This window comes from Hoplias malabaricus, chromosome 16 (assembly GCF_029633855.1).
Source record: "Hoplias malabaricus isolate fHopMal1 chromosome 16, fHopMal1.hap1, whole genome shotgun sequence".
Taxonomy (NCBI): domain Eukaryota; kingdom Metazoa; phylum Chordata; class Actinopteri; order Characiformes; family Erythrinidae; genus Hoplias; species Hoplias malabaricus.
This window is the reverse complement of record NC_089815.1, coordinates 17,319,362-17,340,435: the sequence shown is the minus strand read 5'-3', so window position 1 is coordinate 17,340,435 and position 21,074 is coordinate 17,319,362. Positions and strand designations below refer to the sequence as shown.

At 38.4% G+C, this 21,074-nt stretch overlaps 1 protein-coding gene across 2 annotated transcripts in view; it reads left to right on the top strand.

The window, feature by feature from the left end:
- Positions 1 to 21,074, top strand: part of ncanb (neurocan b) — a 227,276-nt gene that overhangs the window by 94,239 nt on the left and 111,963 nt on the right. For both annotated transcript variants that reach the window (XM_066648004.1, XM_066648003.1), the window contains exons 4-8: positions 640 to 814; positions 4,014 to 4,141; positions 6,809 to 7,102; positions 10,217 to 10,975; positions 18,401 to 19,537. In XM_066648004.1, the coding sequence (XP_066504101.1) occupies positions 640 to 814; positions 4,014 to 4,141; positions 6,809 to 7,102; positions 10,217 to 10,975; positions 18,401 to 19,537 (2,493 nt within the window). The remainder of the gene's footprint in view (positions 1 to 639; positions 815 to 4,013; positions 4,142 to 6,808; positions 7,103 to 10,216; positions 10,976 to 18,400; positions 19,538 to 21,074) is intronic.

The window sequence follows — 21,074 nt, the reverse complement described above, 5'->3', positions numbered from 1 at the left end:
TCAGCAAACCTTAAAATACATGAACTGAGATGAGTATATTGTTGTATTCCTGCTCCATAAGTGGGTAACATTGACCTATATTTGCTGTATATGGAACAGACAGTAAATTTGGTACAATGACAACTGCATGAACATAATCATAAGTTAAGACAAGTTAAACTTTAGCCAAGAACAAACAACAGTTGTTTCTTCCCCTCAAACATACCATTCCACCTTAAAAATCCTGGAGCTTCTGAATGTAAACAAACCAGAAAACAGTTTTTCTCCAGAATTGTAGACAACCCCTTTAAATGTATGCTATATAAGTCACCACAATCTAAAAAAAAAAAAAAAACTCTCTGCATCCATCTGCCCACCGTGCCGGCAGCTATAATCAGCCATAATTTAAAAACTTTTTTCTTGAAAATAAACTTGTGAAAAATAAAACTCAATTGGATTTTTATGAAATAATTTGATAAAAATGAAATGTTGTTTTTGGCTACGTAAACCATGTTCATTACAGCACAAAACCACCATACATCTCTGCAGATATTGTGCAAAAGATTATGCCACATTTTAAATCTTTTCCTGACCAACCAAAAACAGCAACATGGGGTTTGCTTGTTTAATTCTTTATTTTCTGTCTCATAAACTCTACAGGAGTGGTTTTCCACTACCGGGCCCCCCATGACCGCTATGCCCTCTCCTTTCCCGAGGCTAAGCGAGTTTGTGTGGAGAACTCTGCTGGGATTGCCACGCCTGGTCAGCTGCAGGCCACTTTTGATGATGGCTATGACAACTGTGATGCTGGCTGGCTCTCTGACCAGACTGTGAGGTGAGGTCAAAAGATCATTCAGCTTCTACCATTCACAAAGTTTATACAGAGTGCCGTGCAGTGATCTGTGTGGCTCTGCTTCTTAGATGCAGTTTTACAATCACCTTATGGGGCTAAAATACAGCTCATACTATTGGAATATAAGGCTTTTTGCCTGTAAGTAAGTACCTGAATAGAAAGGTTTCATCCTCGTACATACATAGTCCAGTGCAGAAGACAAATGCAAATATGCAAAGTGTGTTTATCACAGTAAAATTACCATATTTGTTTGGATAATAATGTGAGGTTAAGAGATTGCAATATGTCAAGTAATGTGTAGCTGGTTCGATTACTCTACGGTCAGTTAATGATTATATCAGAACATAAGAGGCTAAGTCAAACATTATCCTCACTTTGGCACTAGAATTTATGGTAACACTTTATTTATAAGACTTTATAAATGAGGTTATAACTATTTGTTATTTTGTAATAATGCTTTTCATGCATACTTATCAACTCTAACAATGCCTCATAAGAATCTTAAATTGAGCAATAATTAATATTTTTTTTTAATTTATACACGTCACTATTAATTCAAATGTATACTAACTTGTGCTTATAATATGTATTAACAATTATAAATAGGTTATAAATGTATAAAATGCCATCAATGATTGCGCCATGTTACGGATTGTTTACATTAATATTTATTATAAATAAAAATGAGGAATAACTTTACTTGAAGCACTCAATGGCATTTTAAACATATATTATGTATTTAAAAACATTAAAATGTGTTATAGGTGCTTTACAACTATGCACAGGTCATTCTCCAACAAATACATCATTTTTCAACCTAACCTTCCTGCTTTTCAATACACTTTGTCCATCAATCTACAAGCTTTCATTTTCCCTTATTAATTTTTTTTTAAACTGAACTGTGAGCAACAAATGCACTGCTGTCTTCACCATTTCATCAGACTTAAATCTACATCTCTGTAGGGCTTCTTTCAGGGAACCAAACAGGTCATGGTCCAAGAGGCATGATCAGGATTTTATGGAAGATGCTTTTTGAAGAATGTGCACTGACATTCATCTGTCCAACAGAATGTTGTCATCAGTCTTGGATTTGGTTTGGCTGACATTCCTTGAACCTCTCTATCCATTCATACACACTACTTTGTGATAAAACACAAAGTTATTGATAAATATTGCAACTTTGCAATTGCAGCCACACTCTCAGACCACAAAAAAACACCCACACTGCTCTTTGTGCAAATAGTTTTTCGGATAATTTCGCACAAATAAACTGAAGTAACATGTTCAAATCTGAACAGCGGTGACTGGGGAGACAGTGACTTCAAACGAAGCGCTGAAAAGACAGAGGTCAAACAGAGTTTTAATAAAATAAGAGTGTGGATAAGGTTTGACTTGAAAGGGATGCTTTTTCCAATAACAAGTTTCTTGAAATGTTCTTTACATGCTCTTAAATCCAAAGCCCAACACAAATGAGCATACACATGTGTTTGTCCCAATATACATTTATTACAGCATCTATCTCTGCAGGGCACTGCCATCAGTTAATTGCACTCAATTTAAAATGTTGTTTAAAAATGCTAATATGGACCAAGCCAAGATATGTATGTTTGATGATGATCTTTTATATTGTTAATATCAACACCAGAATTAAATCATATTAACCAAAATTGAGAAATATATTGTGATATGAGTTTTGGCCGCATCATCCAGCCCTATGGTATGGTAATGGTATGTTTTGCTGATTTAACTGCTCTACATAGAGTTTATGGGTCTACAGTACAATAAAGCCCAAATACCTGAAATAGATCCTTTTGCCTGTAAACATATATTTGATTAGAAATGTTCCTTCAATCCTATTCATGTCAGCCCAATAAAGAAGACAAATGTGAATATGCAGAGTACGTTTGGCTCAAAAAAACTGGCTGTATGTGTTTGAATTTTAAGGTGGCCATTCTACAAAGTTTACACAACGTTTAATGCAATGTTTTGATGTTTCATGTCGTTTCCTTTTGTAGATGCAGCTCTACATTCAGTTTAATGGTATACAAGACCAAGCCAACAGAACTGAGATAGATGCCAGTACACATTTGAATAGAAATGTTCCATCCTGCTGCATTTGAAGCCAATCACAGAGAACAAATGCAAATATGCAAACTATGTCTGGCTTAATAAACTGACAATATGTGTTTGGATTGTTTATAGCCTCACGTTGCTCACTCGTCTCAGATGTGTATGCCTTATAACACTACAGCAGAGGGCTTGCCACTTCCAGTTCTATCAACATGCAGCTGACAGTCAGACTAGCACTTGTCTAATAGGAACATTTACGTCTACCACATATGGATGGTCAATAATTGGGTTGAAAAACACAGCTTTCGATAGGCACAACTAAGAGCTGCTATCTTGGAAGAGCTTTAAATGAGCCATCTACTGAGGAATTTGGCAGTGAATCTATAACTACCCAAATGTCCGGTTAAGGCAGCAGGCGTGCAAATACATTAGAGATTGCATAACAGAAGTAAATATGAGGGCTGTTTTAATGGTTTTGATGAAACTGCTTGCAATAGCTGCTAAATGCATGAGATTCCTCTCAGTTGTAGCTCTCTAAAACCCTGGAGTGCTGTGTAATATCTCTTAATCAGACTTTAGCCTGCACCTCAGCCACATATGAATCGGTCTGTTGTGCACAGTTCGAGCTGAGAAAATTTCATTCTTATACTCTACAGTCTGTCTCTCCATCTCTCCTCTAAGTTGAACACCATAAAAATGATTTCTTATTAAGTGAAAACATATTCTAGCCAATAAATTTCCCCTGGAAATATAGCAAATAAATCTTATAAAATGGAATATATTTTTATTAAGTGTTTGTTGTTAGACTATAATAAGGTTATTCAGTTTTTTTCTTGTAAATTTTTACCTTTAATGGATCTACAGAATATACATGCACACACACACACACACACACACACACACACACACAACTTTACATTCTAGTTATGTGCTCCAATCTACTACAGAAGACCTGTGTGTTTTATCCTTATTTTGTCCTGCTGTATATATATGAATGTCTCTCATTGATCAATAATCAGTGCTCTGTCTATCTATCTGTCTGTCTGTCTATCTATCTTTAAGATGTTAATTTTGCTGTGAAGTTCCTTATTTCCCATAGCTCCTTCCACAGGTATCCCATCCAGTCTCCCCGGCCAGGCTGCTATGGTGACAGGGAAGACTCCCCTGGTGTGAGAAACTATGGCACTCGAGCCCCTGATGAGCTGTTTGATGTCTATTGCTTTGCTGATAACCTGCGAGGTACAGTATCTGATATAATACGGCCAAGAAATGTAAACCTTTGCTTGGAGTTAGAAGGTTAATATAATCCAGGTAATTTTAACAAGGGCACTCACATTGTTTAGCATTTAGAGTTATGTTTTAAATTGAATTACAAATATGCTAATATAACGTTAACGTTAATGTAACGTGTCTTGTTCAGCTGATATAGCATGGTGTAGCATGGAATTAAACCTCAGTGTGCCATGTAGAGTGCAGCAGTAGCAAACAATATTTATACATTTATATTTATAACATTTGTTCTTTAAAGAACAACTCACATGAAATGAAGATTCAAACTGCTTTGAAGTCCCTGAATGAACCGGTTTATTCTCCATAGAATAGGTCCTCCATATTAGAATGGCCATGTATAAAGAAACATTTAGTAGAGAATGTCTGATGCATGACAAAAGCCATGTTTAATTTGTTGGTTATTAGAACTTGTTTTCAAGATTAGCCTCACAGCGCTATTGATGATCAATTCCACTGCAAAAATGATTACTTAACAAGTGAAGCCATCTTAAATCTATTCTATATTTCTAATATTTCTCATTATGAGAGAGTTCTAAGTATATTCAACCAATGTGTACATGTTAATTGTTTGTTTTCTGCAGTAAAAGAGTCTTATTCCATTGGCAGATTATTTGACTTCGGACAATAAATATTTCTTGACACAATACAAAACAATCACGCCATGGAATAAGACACATTCTTAAGACAAAATCACATTTAAAAATACTAGAAGTAGGCTAGAATAATCTCATGAAATAATTAATAACAGTCCTAATTTTTTTGTGAAAATGCCCATGGATCTTTGTGACCTCAGTCAGGACCACAGGTTTACATCTCATTAAAGAGGAGGACAATATATTCAGTACAGTATCCCTGTCACTGCAATCAGACATTGGGATTCACACAGAACACATGGAAAACACCCTCTGTTGGCCCCAACAGCACCACCTCCAGCAGCAACACAGGCTTTTCTAGGAGGTTACCTAGCCATGTACTGGTCTGGCACAGACTTCCTTAGCTTTTGATTGTTCTGATTTTCTCATAATAAGCTATTAGAAATAAATTATTACGTTTTCACATAACAAAGTATTACAGCCTTATTGTATGGCTGAATTATTACAGTAGCTCCTGGCTATGAGGGAAGGTGTGTGAGCCATGGTTCAGACATTGGTTTCATGTACCTGCTTCTGTCCCAGCTCCCAGTTCTGAGCGTCAATCTGGGTCACCAGCTTTTCAGCCCAGCGTCACTATTCATGCCAGAATGGGTATGGGTACATTGTAATAAGATTGTCCTATTCACAGTTTAGTAGAGACTCCCCTGAGCACACTGATTGTGGGATGTATCCTGCAAAAACACAGCCTTTCCATGAAATTATTATGCGAACAAAACATAAAAACACTTATTAACTCTAGTGCTCAGTGCTCGATGAATGTGCTTGCAGCGGCATGCAAGCCTCTTCTGCGTTATTCAATCTTTTGTACTGCACCAATTTTGAATTGTTCATAGTTTTTATCAAGGGCGTATTGTAACATGGCTGCATTATATCAAACGATTATACACATGCCCAACTCTCCTTATACAATATGCAGCTTAAATTCACAGACTGGTCTATTCTAATAGTCAAAACCAAGATATGATTTAAATTGTGATTGTAATTGTAAAATGTAGAATATTTTAAGTTGCTTGCTTTTTTAAACTGTTGGCTGAATTAGAGAATGCTTATTTCTTATTATATTTCTAGACTGGTCAAATGAGTGATATTGCAAACAGCTCCATTTTTTATTATTTGAAATATAATTAACTAAACCTGGGTGATGTTTAAGAAGCTACTTGGTTTTCAAGGCAGTTTTCTGAAAGACTAACAACACACAAATGTAGAATTTGTTAATTACATTAGCTACCATTTTTGCAAGGCCTCACATATGAAACACAGAGAAACAGACATGTTTCTGAAGATAAGCTCCGCCTTTTGTTTACTTTAATTGGTTATTCTTTGAACCAATGATGTTTGCTCTGCCTCGAAAGCAGCGCTGCTTTCAGAGCAAATTTGACTAGTGATCTTGTGCAGTGGACAGAATATGAGCTCATATTATCATACACTTTCTAGCTGTTATGTTATATACACAAATATTTCAAGATGATTCCTACTGTTTTAGTTGCACCACATACCTTTGAAAATATCCTTTCTGAAAGTATCTATGGCTTAAAGGAACACTAGATAAGACTTGGTATTTTTGCTCCTGGGCTATCCTTACAGTTGCAGAGTGTAATTCATTTTTACAGCACAGACCTGAAATCATAAATGAGGAGTGAGGGATGGAGGGGAGAGAATGTAGTAGTTTCCTACCCTCCTCCAAATGTTACATAGTGAAGTGTGTGCAGTGCTGAGGCTGAAGTAGCAACAACAGAGGTTCTGTCCTCCGTATTACACATCAGTGAAGCTTCACAATGATTTTGAAACTGTTTTAAGGTAAAAAATACAACCTAATGTTCCTTTAAAAGACAATATGACAAAATCTAGAACAGGTTGAGTCATCTTAACAAACTCAGTGACAGATGTTGTATATATAGTGTAGCTCCTCTTTCTTTCTCTCTTTCACTCATATAATCCACCTTTTTTCTAATCTCTTTTCCAGGGGAAGTGTTCCACACCAGTGTACCAGAGAAGCTAAGTCTGGCCACAGCATCCACTCATTGCCACACTCTGGGTGCTCAGCTGGCCACAGTCGGTCAGCTGTTTCTGGCCTGGCAGGCTGGGCTAGACCGCTGTGACCCGGGCTGGCTGGCTGATGGCAGCGTGCGATACCCCATCAACCAGCCGCGCCGCAACTGTGGAGGAGACGAGCCAGGGGTCCGCACGCTCTATCACAACCCCAACCGCACAGGCTTCCCTGACACCACCAACCTGTTTGACGCCTACTGTTACAGAGGTACGCTCCTGAACAGCACTTTATAATTGAAAAGCAAGTAAAATCACCTTGAATCTAATCAATATATTTATTATATACTAAAATGCTATATATTATTCTAATAGTGTATTTTTACACGTGAATTTTTCTACACTTTCTAAAAAAAGGTGTGGTAGAGGTACATTGTTGTCTCTAAATGTACAATCAGTGCCTTTAAATGTACAACAGTGTTTTTAAGGTCCAGTTTTGTTCCCTAAACCTACATTACATTGTTTAGAGAATGAATATTGTTAAGCATTCATTATAGAACTATGTAAAATAAAAGAACATAATATAAGCTCTGCACAATCAATTTAGAATATTGTCCAGTGATGTTCCCAAACTAAATGTACTGAAAAGTTTTTCCAGCAATATAGAGAAAACGTTATATTTCATTGCCTATGGCTATCACACATGAAGCCACTAATACTGGCAGGGTAAGGACAAGCAGGTCCTTCCTCCCAGAAAGGTGATTTGCCTCTTTCCCCCTTGCCGCCACACTGTCCAGGTCTGTCACATCAGTGGACAGACACCTATACTGGCTGGCAACATGCTCTGTAATGAGGGGAGGCAGGGATTGTGATCTCTTAGGCTGAGACATCATTGAGGATCGAACCAGCCATATCTCAGACACCTTGAGTGACGATGTCTTGGTGATAGGGCCAATGCTTAGAACACTAGGCCACTTGGGAGCCCATTTCAGAATGTTCTGAAAAGAATCTAATAATAAGAAATATTAGATATATACTGGGGTGGGCCATTTATATGGATACACCTTAATAAAAGTCTAAGGGGGTCAGATCGGGAGACCTTGGGGGCCATTCAACAGACCCACGATGACCAATCATATTATTAAGGTGTATTCATATAAATGGCCCACCCTGTAGAATGAAGATAGGATGATTTTGCGTCCTTGTATATGATTTGGCAGTGTAAAAGTCTGTACAATACTCTTTCTATAATTCAAAGCATTTGCATTCAAGCAAATAATACACAAGAGGGAGTGCTATAACATGAGATATTGGCCCTGGTGTGCCGTGGTTAGCACATTTCTGTTATCACCATTTGTTGTTGGATTTAAAGATAAAGAGGACAGAAAAAAACAATAATTGGTTTATCAACATTCTGCAAGGTGAAATAAACTCTTTTTTTCACACGTTCCATTTCGCTCACACATTCTCTCTAGCGTTAGTCCACCAATTAAAGTGGGTTCAGATCATAGTGATATATGATACAACTAATGAGACCAAGTTTGTCTTGTTTTAGTTCAAAGTGAGTATTTTGGATTGTGGCTCCAGAGCTGTCCTGCAGAACTCGTGAATGAAAGCAGCAAAATAAATAAATAAATAAATAAAGGTGCTTTGGCTCACACTGACCACAGCCCCAGGCACAGCCTTTTCCTGTCCTCTTTCTTATTTATTTCTTATTTTCTTTTAGTTTCTGTGCTCTTCTGGAGCTTCTTAAGCTTGACACACCCTCAGACATCGTCACGGTTCATGCTGTAGAACCTACTATTCTTTGGCTCCAGCTGGGCACAAACATTTTTTTTGTTCTGGAACCTATTGATGTTTGTGGAAGTGTGCTGAACTGTTTAAAATTATGAGCATGTGCAGGAACCGAATCTGTTTCATGTTGAAGGAAAAGAGCTATCAACTAACTGCAACTTGTAAGCACTGATGTTGTTACTAGGTTACATGTATTATGTGGAGTAATACCAGGAGAGATTTGGACAGAGTGCCATTATTGTGCAATATAGGCACTTATATGAGACATAGCTCAGCCAATCACATTGCAGGGTCAGAATTAACTGTGGTATAACTTTTAATTAACTACAAGCAACAATATCAAGTTCAAAAACATTTCTTCATTAAGGTTATTAATATACAGTTATATATAGTTATATATTTTCACTGCTCCACAGCCCAACATTTGTTATTGAGAATGCTGAGTCTAGGTTAATGACAAATTACTGTTATATTTTAGACAGTGACACCAATGTATCAAATTCTACTCTATGCAACTTAGACCAGATCTATATTTTAACTTAATCTCTGGGAGCTTTGCCCTCTCCACATTATCGAACACACTGATGTCCAGAGGAGCTGCACCTACACACTTTCCATTCTGAATGTGTTTTCTTCTTATTCTGAGAGTTCCTACAGAATTCCTACAGAAAGACCAATTTCATCATCACAATGCAGGAGATGTTTGAAAGCATGGAGATGTCTGAAAGGGTTATACAGACTTTGTTTGAACTATTTAAGGCAGAAAGCTTCTTATTTGTTGCTGTGCTTTTAGTACAATAGTGGTATAATTTGGGTTATTTTTAGTGCGTGTATTCTGTTGGCCAGACACATCAAAAGCCAAGAACAGTGATGATTCCACCCATATAGCACACACTTACTCTGGGCTTAACGGACAGCTTTTAGGATCTTTGTGTAGTAGTTTAGCTTGTAAACAATGTAAAATTCCTCCAAAATTCCAACATTTCTGAATAATTTAATTGTTGAGATAAAAACAATTTCACAAGTTGGAACTAGATGTTGAAACATTTCCATGAGGATTTGATGGCATTTAGCTACAAAATCATTGGTGAAACAATCAAAACTGGATCAGACACAGAAGTGCAGCTTGAGTTTTTAAACACTCACTCTCCACTCTGTTAGAAACACCTACCTTGTTGTTGTATAATCAGAGACTTTTGCATCTGTTGATGCATAGTTTGTATTGGTTATCTTCAAATCCTTCATCAGTGGACACAGGGCACTGCCCCTAAGGCGCTGGATATTTTTTGTGAACCATACCTGCTCTGTGGTGGTCCTGTGGAGGTCCTGACCATTAAAGAGCAGGGTGAAATGGGGATAAGAATGTATGCAGAGAAACATGTGGACTACAGTCTGTAATTGTAGAACAATTGTGCCTGTATGGTCAGAGCTGATAAAATGGACAGTGAGTATAGATACAATGTAGGTGATTGTTCAGTGTATAATGGCTGTGCTAGATTTTTGAATAAGAATCACTGGAGAAAATGACTGACTGCTCTTTTAAAGGTTAACATCTTTTACACTGTGTGTTCTAATGACTTGTGTGTTACAGAGATGGAAGCAAAGGCACTCCTGCAGACTTCAGAGGCATCCACTTCCAACTCCACAGATGAATGGGAACATCTCCAGCAAAACGGAGCCTTCCCAGAGCCCTCCACCTGGACCGGCCTGGTAGACCTTGAAAAGGAAGAGTTCAACTCCATCGCAGACAACGAGTCCTCCGAGATCTCAGAGGAGCATGTGGTCATTCATCTCCAGCCTGAAGAGGGGTCAGAGCACTGGGGGGAAGATGCCACCAAAGATGGATCTCCTCTCGCTCAGGAGAACCAGGTGGACCTCCAGGGGGGCTCGGCCAGAGAGGAGCCAGAGGAGAGTGAAGCAACCAGGAGCCATGACCTGTCCCCTGATCCCTCCTTGACGACTCTGTCCTCATCCACTCAGGCTCAGACAAGCAATAGTGTCTTATATAACATTGTCAACTCCATCATGAAGCCCTGGAGGTACTGGACGGGAAATGAGGAGATGGAGGCCAATTCCACAGAGTCCAGCCTAATAAAGGAGACATCAGAAGCAGTCCAGCCAGCCAGGATGAAGCCCAGTGGTGGACTTAGAGGGAGCAAAGCGAGTACTGATAACGCCATCTCAGAGCTTGAGAGTGTGGGACCTTCACATAACCCCTCCACACCAAATTCACAGGAAGGGCTTTCAGAGCAGGAGGAAGAGGTGGTTCTGACCATCCCTGGACATGAGTTGAAGAATCCCAGTAAAGCCCAGACAGAGCCTTCCATTTCACAAGCAGTGACATCTAATGGTAAGAGCTTTTTCTTTTTCAAAAGCCCACAGTATGTGAGAATAGAGTGTGTGAGGTTGCATTACTGAGCAGATTGGTGTTCTAACACTTCAGCCTTTAAAAGCAGTGTCAGTGATACATCCAGGACATGTGTTAAAACTGAAATTATGAACTTCCACTTTAAAGGAACACCAGGTAAGATTTGATATATTTGCTCCTGGGCTCCCCCTATAATTTTGGAGTGTAATTCACTTTTAAGCACTGTCCTAAAATCCAAAAGTTACATAGTGCAGTTTCAATGACAGAGGATCTATTCTCCCTGTTTCAGGTCACTGGAGTATCACAATGATTTTCATTCATTCATTCATTCATTATCTGTAACCGCTTATCCAGTTCAGGGTTGTGGTAGATCTGGAGCCTACCCTGAATCACTGGGTGCAAGGCAGGAACACACCCTGGAGGGGGCACCGGTCCTTCACAGGGTGACATTCACACCGATGGACTCTTTGAGTCACCAATCCACCTACCAACGTGTGTTTTTGGATATATAATTACAGTATGTTGCTGCTCTGCAATGTTTCTATTAGCTCCTTTGCTGCTGTGGGTGGTATTTCAGGTGCCCGTTGAATGGCAATCAAAAATCATAGCTGAGAGAATGTATACATTTAGCAACATAAATTTAGCCAGTCAGCATTCTCAAATCTGATGCCTCCAAGGTGCTTCTTCTGTCACCCCAAACAGAATCAGATTCCAACAGCTTCCACATTCTCCAAACTTCATCTGAGAGGAGAATTATCGATAAACCACAGGTCAAAGAGCTCAGTACAGATACAAATATATAAATATACAGAGAGAGAGAGAGAGAGAGAGAGAGAGAGAGAGAGAGAGAGAGATAGAGAGAGAGAGAGACTGATCATTAGATACAGTATGATGCAGCAATATATGGCACTATAAAAATGTGTCTTATTTTTATTGTCTTAAATTTTTCAATAAAACTTATTAGTGTTTTTGCTAATACATCTGTATGTTTTGGAACCAGCCTGTAATGTAATGTAATTTATATTATATTCATATTGCATTTATATTCATATTGCATTTAATTAATTGTCATTTCATCAATCATGATGATTATAATTTTATTTTTGCACTGCATGTTATTTACTTTTTTTTTTTTTGCTTTTTTTTTTTTTTTTTTGCTTTTTTTTTTTTTTTTTTTTTTTTGCTTTTCCATTAGGTAAATCTGGTACCTGGAGCTGGCTACTATTTTAGCACCTGCTTACTTGTGGTTTCATATGAGATTCTGCATTGCAGGGCTCTGATTGGCTAAAGAGATTTGTCAGTCATGATGAATTGCAGACATACAGCACAAACTGGCCATTTGTAAAATCTCCACGTTACAATGGTGATCACATTGGGTTTTTATCTAACTTACAATAGCAGGCTGTAAAATGACACTGTGGTCTTATGAAGCTGTATAAACTTTCCTTGGATTGGTGGGCAACACAATATTCCAGTGAGAGCTGGATAGTGCTACAAGGAACAAAAATCTACACTGATCTCTCTGAACCTCTGCATAGCTAAGCTGTGTTCAGTCCCAAATCACAAAAACGTCATGCAACAACACTATGAGTAAACAATGGTTAACCCTACTGCCATTGTTTTGGATTTCAAAGCATGTGATTCTCATTAGTGATGGTGAGTTACATTGTCACTGGCTCCATTTCAGAAGGGGAGCTGTGCTAGGGCGAAAGCTAGCAGGTCTCAAATGTTACTAGAGCCAAATAGAGTTGGTACCATGCAATGGAAAAAAAGTGCGGTTTTTCTGCTGATATATTTTAATATCAGTGTCTTGCAGCTTGTGCTAAATTGGACTGGGATGGTTTTTGAAACTTATAATGTGGCACAAACAACCCCATCTACATAGTAAAAATAATAATTTTTAAAAAGGCTTTGTTGTAATTTTTAGACAGAGAATAAAACCTACCACCCAGCAGGTCCAGTCAATGCAGGGATATAACTTTTTAGATGTTCCCACACTGCATTTTGAAACTGCTGAACGTGGATTACAGCACTACAGCTTCAAAAAGACTTTATAAGTGCTTCCAGAAAACATGATTTTCCTTAAAGATAACTGGCAAAACCCTAAAACTCTGTGTCAGCAACGATGAGGCGGGAAATGTGTCATGTGCAGTGTGATGTGGCTCTGTACAGCTATAGAAACACACATCGTCAGTAAGAGCCAAAGACAAAACTAACAACTTATATTGCTGAAAACTGAGATTGTAGATATGGTGCTGTATCAACATGTCACATTGTATGTTAAGGCAGACATCTCTAAAGTGATAAAAATCATGGTTCATGAAGTTTACCATGGTTCATGAAGCTGCAATATGGCACTGTAAGGCTACGTGAGAAAGCAGGTATAGTTACTGCAGATGTATATTGATTTGAATTTGATGAACAGGGTGAAATGTGCATGTCTCAGGGAGCCCAGGCACTGGGGGGCGGAGGAGATTTCTTCCCAGAATCTCTTCATTCTCAGAGAAAAGTAGAGTAGGAGGAGGGGTGATAAAGAGGTTACAGTATAGAGACATGTTATATTCCTTTCCTTCTGGCCTCAGGGCTTTAACACGGGAATCAATGCTTGTCATAGCCGCCCAAGCAAAGTGGCATATCATCTCCTTTCGCTGGGCCTTAAGCTCTCAAAAAAAAAAAAGTTAATGTTTGAAACATTAAGCTGTGATTGGAGTGTCTGTAACTGATGTGGGTTTAGCTCAATACATTTGGGTACAACTTTCCACTGGAGGAGGCATCAATACAAATATCCTCCTGCCGTGAGCCATGTTCAATGGAGGGCATTAAAGTTTAATGCTGGGTGAAAATTTTGCTTTAGTCAGCATGCATTATTTACATCCGAATCTAATTAATGTGCCATGGCCAAGCTATCAGTTGAGCCGGAGCTTTCCAGGTCTCTTCCAATTAGGGCAGATGCTGTGTGCAAGGTGTGATTATCTCTCCCTCTCTCTCACACACACACACAAACACACACAACCTTGTATCTGTGAATTGTGGGGACATTACATGTGCACATTGTGGGGATTAAATGGTGGTCCCCACAAGGAAGTCCCCACCAAATGGTCCACACAATGTGAAATTTTCCAGGCACATGCACACACACACACACACACACACACACACACCAAGTAAAGATATGCCAGAAAAGAGGGCCACAGACAAAGTGCTACCTGCCCTGAATGGGCCGGTGGTGGCTATTTCATCCTTCACTGGCTTTTTTACCTTGTTTCTTTCTGATTGGATGGATGCTGTGGAGAATTTAAACTTCACTCTGAGACTCCATGTCTCTGGATTGGTCCTGGATTCTCCAGAAAAAAAAGAAGAAGAAAGACTTTTGAATTTGAATTATGGATAAAATTGTCAGATAGACCTCTTTGAGCCTCTTCCAGGGAGAAAAAACTGTGTCAGTATTTACACTTTCAAACACAACATACATCACAATGATTTCACCTTGATCTGCTATGGTTTCTTCAGGGTCCTGCTGCAAATATTCAGCAGCAAAGCTTTCTATGTCTACACTGTTTTCACCAGGGTTCCATATATACAGATTCTCATAAACATACATGTAACAGCATGAATGTAATTAGAAACCCAGCTGCAGTCAGAAAAAAAGTTCATGTGAACACTTTTTGATTCGTATTTAGTAGAAAACAGAACAAAAACATCTTTTTTTCTGTACATCCACTCTCCTTCTTATGATAATTACTGCAATATATTACTGGGGCATTCTTGGATAAGAAATGTGAAATGCTCCAACAACATCTCCACTGACCCTTCAGGAATACTTTGTTGTTCTGCAATTACAAGCTGAAGTTATACAAGCACAACACCCCATCACCCCATCAATCACTGCAGAGCTGAGAATGATGCACCGTGAAAGTCATACTTGCACTGTGGGGCTGAAAGGGGGCAGTTAAAGTATGCAGAGCAACAGACAGACTGCAGTTTGAAATCACAGAACTACAAAGTGCTCCTGTGTGGTCAGTGGAGTTGAAAGAATGGACAGTATAAATCAAGGAGATGGTCATAATGTTGTGGTTGATCTGTTTATGTCACTTATGTAGTGACATTACATTAAGAACCAAGTTTAATTAATATTTTTCATTAGACTAGTGACAAAATTCTTGGATATTCAATATCTGCACCTTTCAGCAAGATGCAGATTTCCCAATCTTTCCCAATTGCAATCAATGAATGAATGTTGAATGCAACCCTCATAGTATCAATCAGTATTTTTAAATGTAAAAATACACAGTATTCAATATATTCCTGTCCCAATTTGAAATAAACTAGTAATAACAGAAAATGTACAGATGTTCATAAGGGAATAAATTAAATGTTAGACTAATCAGAATTTACGAATCACTGACTTATCTTTTCACAAACATTTAACATATTATCTTAACATCTTTTCGATTTGGGGTTTATATTTATATCTGCTTCTGTTTTCCAACTGCACTCTAGATACAACTCTAGATACATCACACGATGATCTTGGAAGTCAGATGAATGTGTTTAATCTATGTTCAAATATGCAACTGAAGTAGTTGATTAGTAATTCATATCTTTAATTAGACAATTACTTGGCTATGTAAATTGCATCACGTATATGCAACAACATTAACATTGAGAACTGAATAATTAATTATTGTTAAATATTTCATCATGGGTATGGAACATGCAGTCTGTGAATTTCAGGCCTTCGGGAAGCATACTGCCTTCAAGGCAGATTGTGTTACCTGTGAATCAAGTTTAATTATCCATTCATTAAACCCTTCATGAAATCCTACATTCAAAATAAATGCAGAGCCCTTAACCTGAAATTTGCTGGACCTATAAGGCTAGTGTTCTAGGTTCTAGGTCTTAGTGCAATACAGTTATTAAATTGACGGATGCAAAACAATGACTGACATGCCTCTCAGCCAATCACAATCTAAACACCACTTCTTATGTCAAGAGAAGGAAGAACTCAGACAGAATCCTTCAAAACAATCACAGAGTAAGAAGGCTGGAGGCCGTAAGTTATTTACACCATACAGGCAGCTGTTAGCTAACTTAACACAACTGGGCACTGGCAGTTCTCCTCCATGTGTGATGAGCTGCCCAAGGTTGTTGTGTAAGCGACAGTTTAAAAATATGTGGTACATCTTTGATCCCTTACACAAAAAGAAGATTATTTAAGTGTGCTAGTAGTTTACTTTATATATACTTGCCAGAAATATACTAAACAAATTAATATTTAAGTATACATGGCTTACACAGGTATATACAAAATGTATATTTGGAGTATACTTGTACATAAGGTTTCAGTTAAAATACATTTAAGAAAAGTATAATTAAGTAGTCTTGCTTTATACATATAGCTTACGTATCTTTGATTTGTAGTTTGGGATGGAATAACTTAGACTAAACAGTACATAGCAGGAAATGAACCAGTACACAATGTTACAAATCTACAGAGAAATACATAGTAATAGATAGTTCTGACAATATTCTTCCCAGATTTAAGCATCTAAATTGTAAATAAAGTACTAAAAGTCTATAAATAAAAAATAAATGTTATTTGCGTCATCATAATTTTTAGTTTTTTTATTATACTATGTGAGCTCCCATCCAATGGTGGTGCCGTTTCACCATGTACATTCCAATTCTCTGTTATTTACTCAAAAGGAGAGCCAGTCGGTGACAGATTTAAAAACACTAATTTTTGAATTCTTCAGGTTAAGTTTAGTGTTGGGTTTAGGCTTAGGTTCACGGTTAGAGTTAGTCAAAGTTTTGTGCCTGCTTTGGCATTGCCAGAAATTCACCGCCTACAATTTATGAATACTGGAAATAGTCTTTTAATAAAATGTGTATGTTTTCACCATGATACCACATTGATACACACAATTCATAATCCATTACAATTATAAAAGGATAGAAGTGTATAACTAGTAAAATGTACATATAAAGTAGTTTACGTTTAGGATAGTTACAGTACAGTAGTTTTATAAACTAAAAAGTGGGCAAATTCAGTATTTGAAATAATTCAAATATTTAAAATAATATCAGGAAATATCTAGTAGTTTTTTGTCAATATATTTTCTACCTAAAGTATACTTAAGTATACTTAATAAAATTAAATGTAAGTATAGTTTTTTGGTAAGAGATGTCTTACAGGAAGTATGTCCTAGCTTGGTAGGTTTGAGGGATTGGTGAGACGTAGCGAGCAAGTCTACACTCAGATGTGTCATGCTATGGATATCAAAATTTTCCAAACAACTTGAAATGATTAGAATCTTATCTGGCCCAGTGTAAAATGCTAGAAAAAAACAAAAAAACAAAGTGTGCCCCATGCAACAAATGCAAGTAATTTACTAGTGTTATTGCTGTTAGCATTTTTATTTTGTTATAGCTATGTAGAAGTGAATGAGCAACAATGTATGGGGTATATCTTTCTCTTTCATTGGACCCCAGGGCATGGTCCTGTAGAGCTAAATTGTCTCCATTGTGGTGTTTAAGAGAGTTCATCCCCTGTGTATGCTCTATATTTCTTCAGCAGTATTTGTGCAGTGTTTAGCAATGTAGCATTACTTCATGCTGAGTCAATGGAACTGCCATAATGACAATGTTCTGGGCCTTGCAGCACCATTACTTTTTAATGCTGTCACACACTGATTAGCTGAGTAGCTAAACACACACACAAAAGCAGTCTGACATTGACAGACATACAAGACAGACACACACACAAATGCACATACACACGCACCCACACGCCACTATGGAAGTCTTGAAGGATTAAGTGTTTTTATGGAAATTTAAATGTATTATTAATGTGGGATTTACTAAGTATCCAGACAGCAAGAACAGGAAATGCTTTCAATCTACGTGATGTATGGGCATTAGTTCAAGGAACAGACCATTCATAGAATTGGCAGGGGGCATTTTTACACAAACACTAGTTCTAGAGAGTGAAAGTGGCACATATGCTCACAGCTCACTATAACTTGTATCAACATTAATTATCCATTTTATCAGCTCCATTGACTGGAGCGCTTTGTAGTTCTACAATTACAAACAGTAGTCTGTCTGTTGCTCTGCATACACTGTCAGCCCCCTTTCACATTGTTCTTCAATGCTCAATAAAAGATGTGTTGTTAATGCACACTATGAGGTCATGTACCTTGAAATAGCTCCTGTATAAATGTCAGGATCTCTTAAGGGGCCTGATGGATAGATAATGAGTGTACTGTACAGCACTACATACATTAAAGTTAATAGCTGCAGTTTGGGAGGCAGCTGCATGTTTGGTTTGCTAATTAAGCATGCATTTAAATAAAGCTATCTCCTCCCTCTGACTATGTTAATCACAGTATGGTGTCATCCCTGCAGGACTAATTCCGTCAGAACGGATGGAAGAGGGGAGTCTCACAACTGCTGCCAGTCCCTTGGGTTCTGTGATCAATTTTGGCTCTGGGCCAATGCTGGGCAGCCAGCAGAGATGGGCACTGAAGTCTTTGAGAGGATACGGACCCCCAGGCAGTAGCGGACTTGTCATGACCCAGACCAGTGGACCCATGGAGGCCAAAGGAGGGGCACTAGAGATCATGGCCATCCCAGTCTCTCCGGATAACCATGAGAATTTCTCTGGGGAAGGGAAAGATCTGATTGAAGAGAGTTATCCACTCCCTGAGGGCCCTCCGTCACAGGCCTCTCCACAAAAAGGGATATCAGAGGAGGAGAAAGACACTGACGGAAGTGGGGGAAATGACTTTTTCAGCAACAACAGTGAAGTAAAAAGTACAACTCCTACTGAAGGACAGACTGTGATTCTGCAGACCACAGTCCAGTGGAAACTTGCGGGCCTTCCAGTTGGGCCAACTGGACCACCTCATAGTGGCTCTGGTATCAAGCAGAATAACTCAGACAGCACACCTGCCGAAGCCAGGGGAGAGATCCTATATGTGCAACGTCCAGTGGAAAAATCTGCTGTCAGTCTTTCTAATACGGTCAGGATACCTTTGGTCAAACGGAAGAGCTTGAATATACCTGTTTTTTCAGAGACTCCAACTCCTTTTATTTCGAATACTCCTGAATCTACAAGTGCTACAGATCCTCCAGCAACCAGCATCACGATGATGACAGGTTACAACCAGATCCCAACCACAGATGCCACCACAGCTGGAGATACTGCATCCGACACAGATTCTCTCATGTCCTTTACTTGGCTACCAGTGGTTCAAGAAGATACTCATGAGCCACAGACACATTTGCAGACTACTCCTGTGACCAATATAGGGTTTGAGACCACCAGTATCTCGCTTCAACTGACCACACCAATTGCCAAGGCAACCTCCCAGTTGGCAGAGTCCAGATCAGGGGCTTCAGAGTCATTTATTTTAAGTCATGACTGGACAACATCAGGCCAGGACTTTGAGAAACATCCATCTCCTACCACAGAAACAGTAGGTGGAGATAATTCAACTGAGGCCATGGCTAAATTGGAAAACATCCCTCCAGCTGCATCAGGTGAGTCCCTCTGTTGTTTTGTCATCCATATCCCCTGTAACCACTCACTCATTCCCATGTGGGAGAGACACTGTTATGATTAACTTGTCCTTTGCCGAGCACTGCGTCTCATCTTAAGTGGTTTCAGCTCGAGAGAGGGCTTCATTTCTCATGCTGTGGACGTTTTCTATTCCCTTCTCTCGCTCTTCGAAACATAGGGGATAAATGTAAACAAAGAAAGTGCAAAGCGTTAGATTGAAGCAGCCCTAGCAAAGTAATTAGAAGGTCAGGGGCAGTGCAATTAGGGAAGCAGGCTAAGGCAAAGATCTTAGACCCGAACAAATCAATGTTGACAGAAGCGGGTAGGAGTGTGCAGTAATTGACTCCAGTCTCACTCACTTGTCCATGCCCATGTTTTAAATTGTACAGGGTGTGTAAGCTCAGCGTCTCCTTGTTCGGATTGATTTTTTTCTGGGTGGGAGACTCTCTGGGAGCTTTAAAAGACTACAGAAGTGTAGATCAGCAAGCAATAATTGCACTGAAAGTGGATATTTGTCAGTCTCCCCTATATTATTAATACTAGTAGAGACAACTTCTGAAGTAGAAAGAAATTCCAGCAGAACCTGACTTTCAATTAAGGTGTCTGTAGACCTGCTCCTACTCAATAACCAATTCGATTGGGTAGTTTTCAAGGTTTTCAACTTTTGATTACCAATCAAGCATGTCGGACATAATTAGATTGGCTGTGTGTGTGTGTGTGTGTTTGTGTATGTATGTGTGTAATGTGATTAGTTTACTATGTAAGATATTTAATTGTTAATATGCATTGTAAGCTGCAAATAATTAAATAAATAAAGCATCACTCATACACTCTCAGGAAAAAAAGGTACAGTAGAGGTACATCATTGTCACTAAAGTTATAAACAGTGTAAATGTACCTTTCAAGGTACAACAGTGGTTTTAATGTCCAGATTTGTTCCCTAAAGGTTACATTCTTTTCTCCAAAAGGAGAGGAGAATATGTGTATGATTTCTTTAGAGAACTTTGTAAAATAAAACAATATAATATAAGCCCTGAAGATGAAACGAGGCGTATAAAATCAACACAATTTTAAAAACTACTATTATAATAGCACCACTTAATACCACCACAGAGACAGAAAAAGTGGGGCTGAAAGTCTTGAAGTGAATTTATGTATATTTTACTCACAAACCATTCCCAGGTTTTGTACAGTTTATAATAAATATAACTGGCAGTTGTTAGATGTGTACTAAATATATCCATGGCTACACAGTATGAAACTTCTGCCATAAAACTTACATTTACTGTAACTGCAACCCTACCTTCCAACTTAAACCTAATTCTAATCTCCAATAGGTTAGAAACAGCATTTGGGCTTGTTTAAGCTATAGCTAACAACTAAGCCTAATGGATTGTGTTTTTCCACTGCATGGTGCCTAGGGTGACCAGATCTGAAAAAGAGGACACATCTTTTTTTTTTTTTTTGGGGGGGGGTGGGGGGGGGGGGTTAGCTGAAGCTTAGCTGAACCTATGTGTG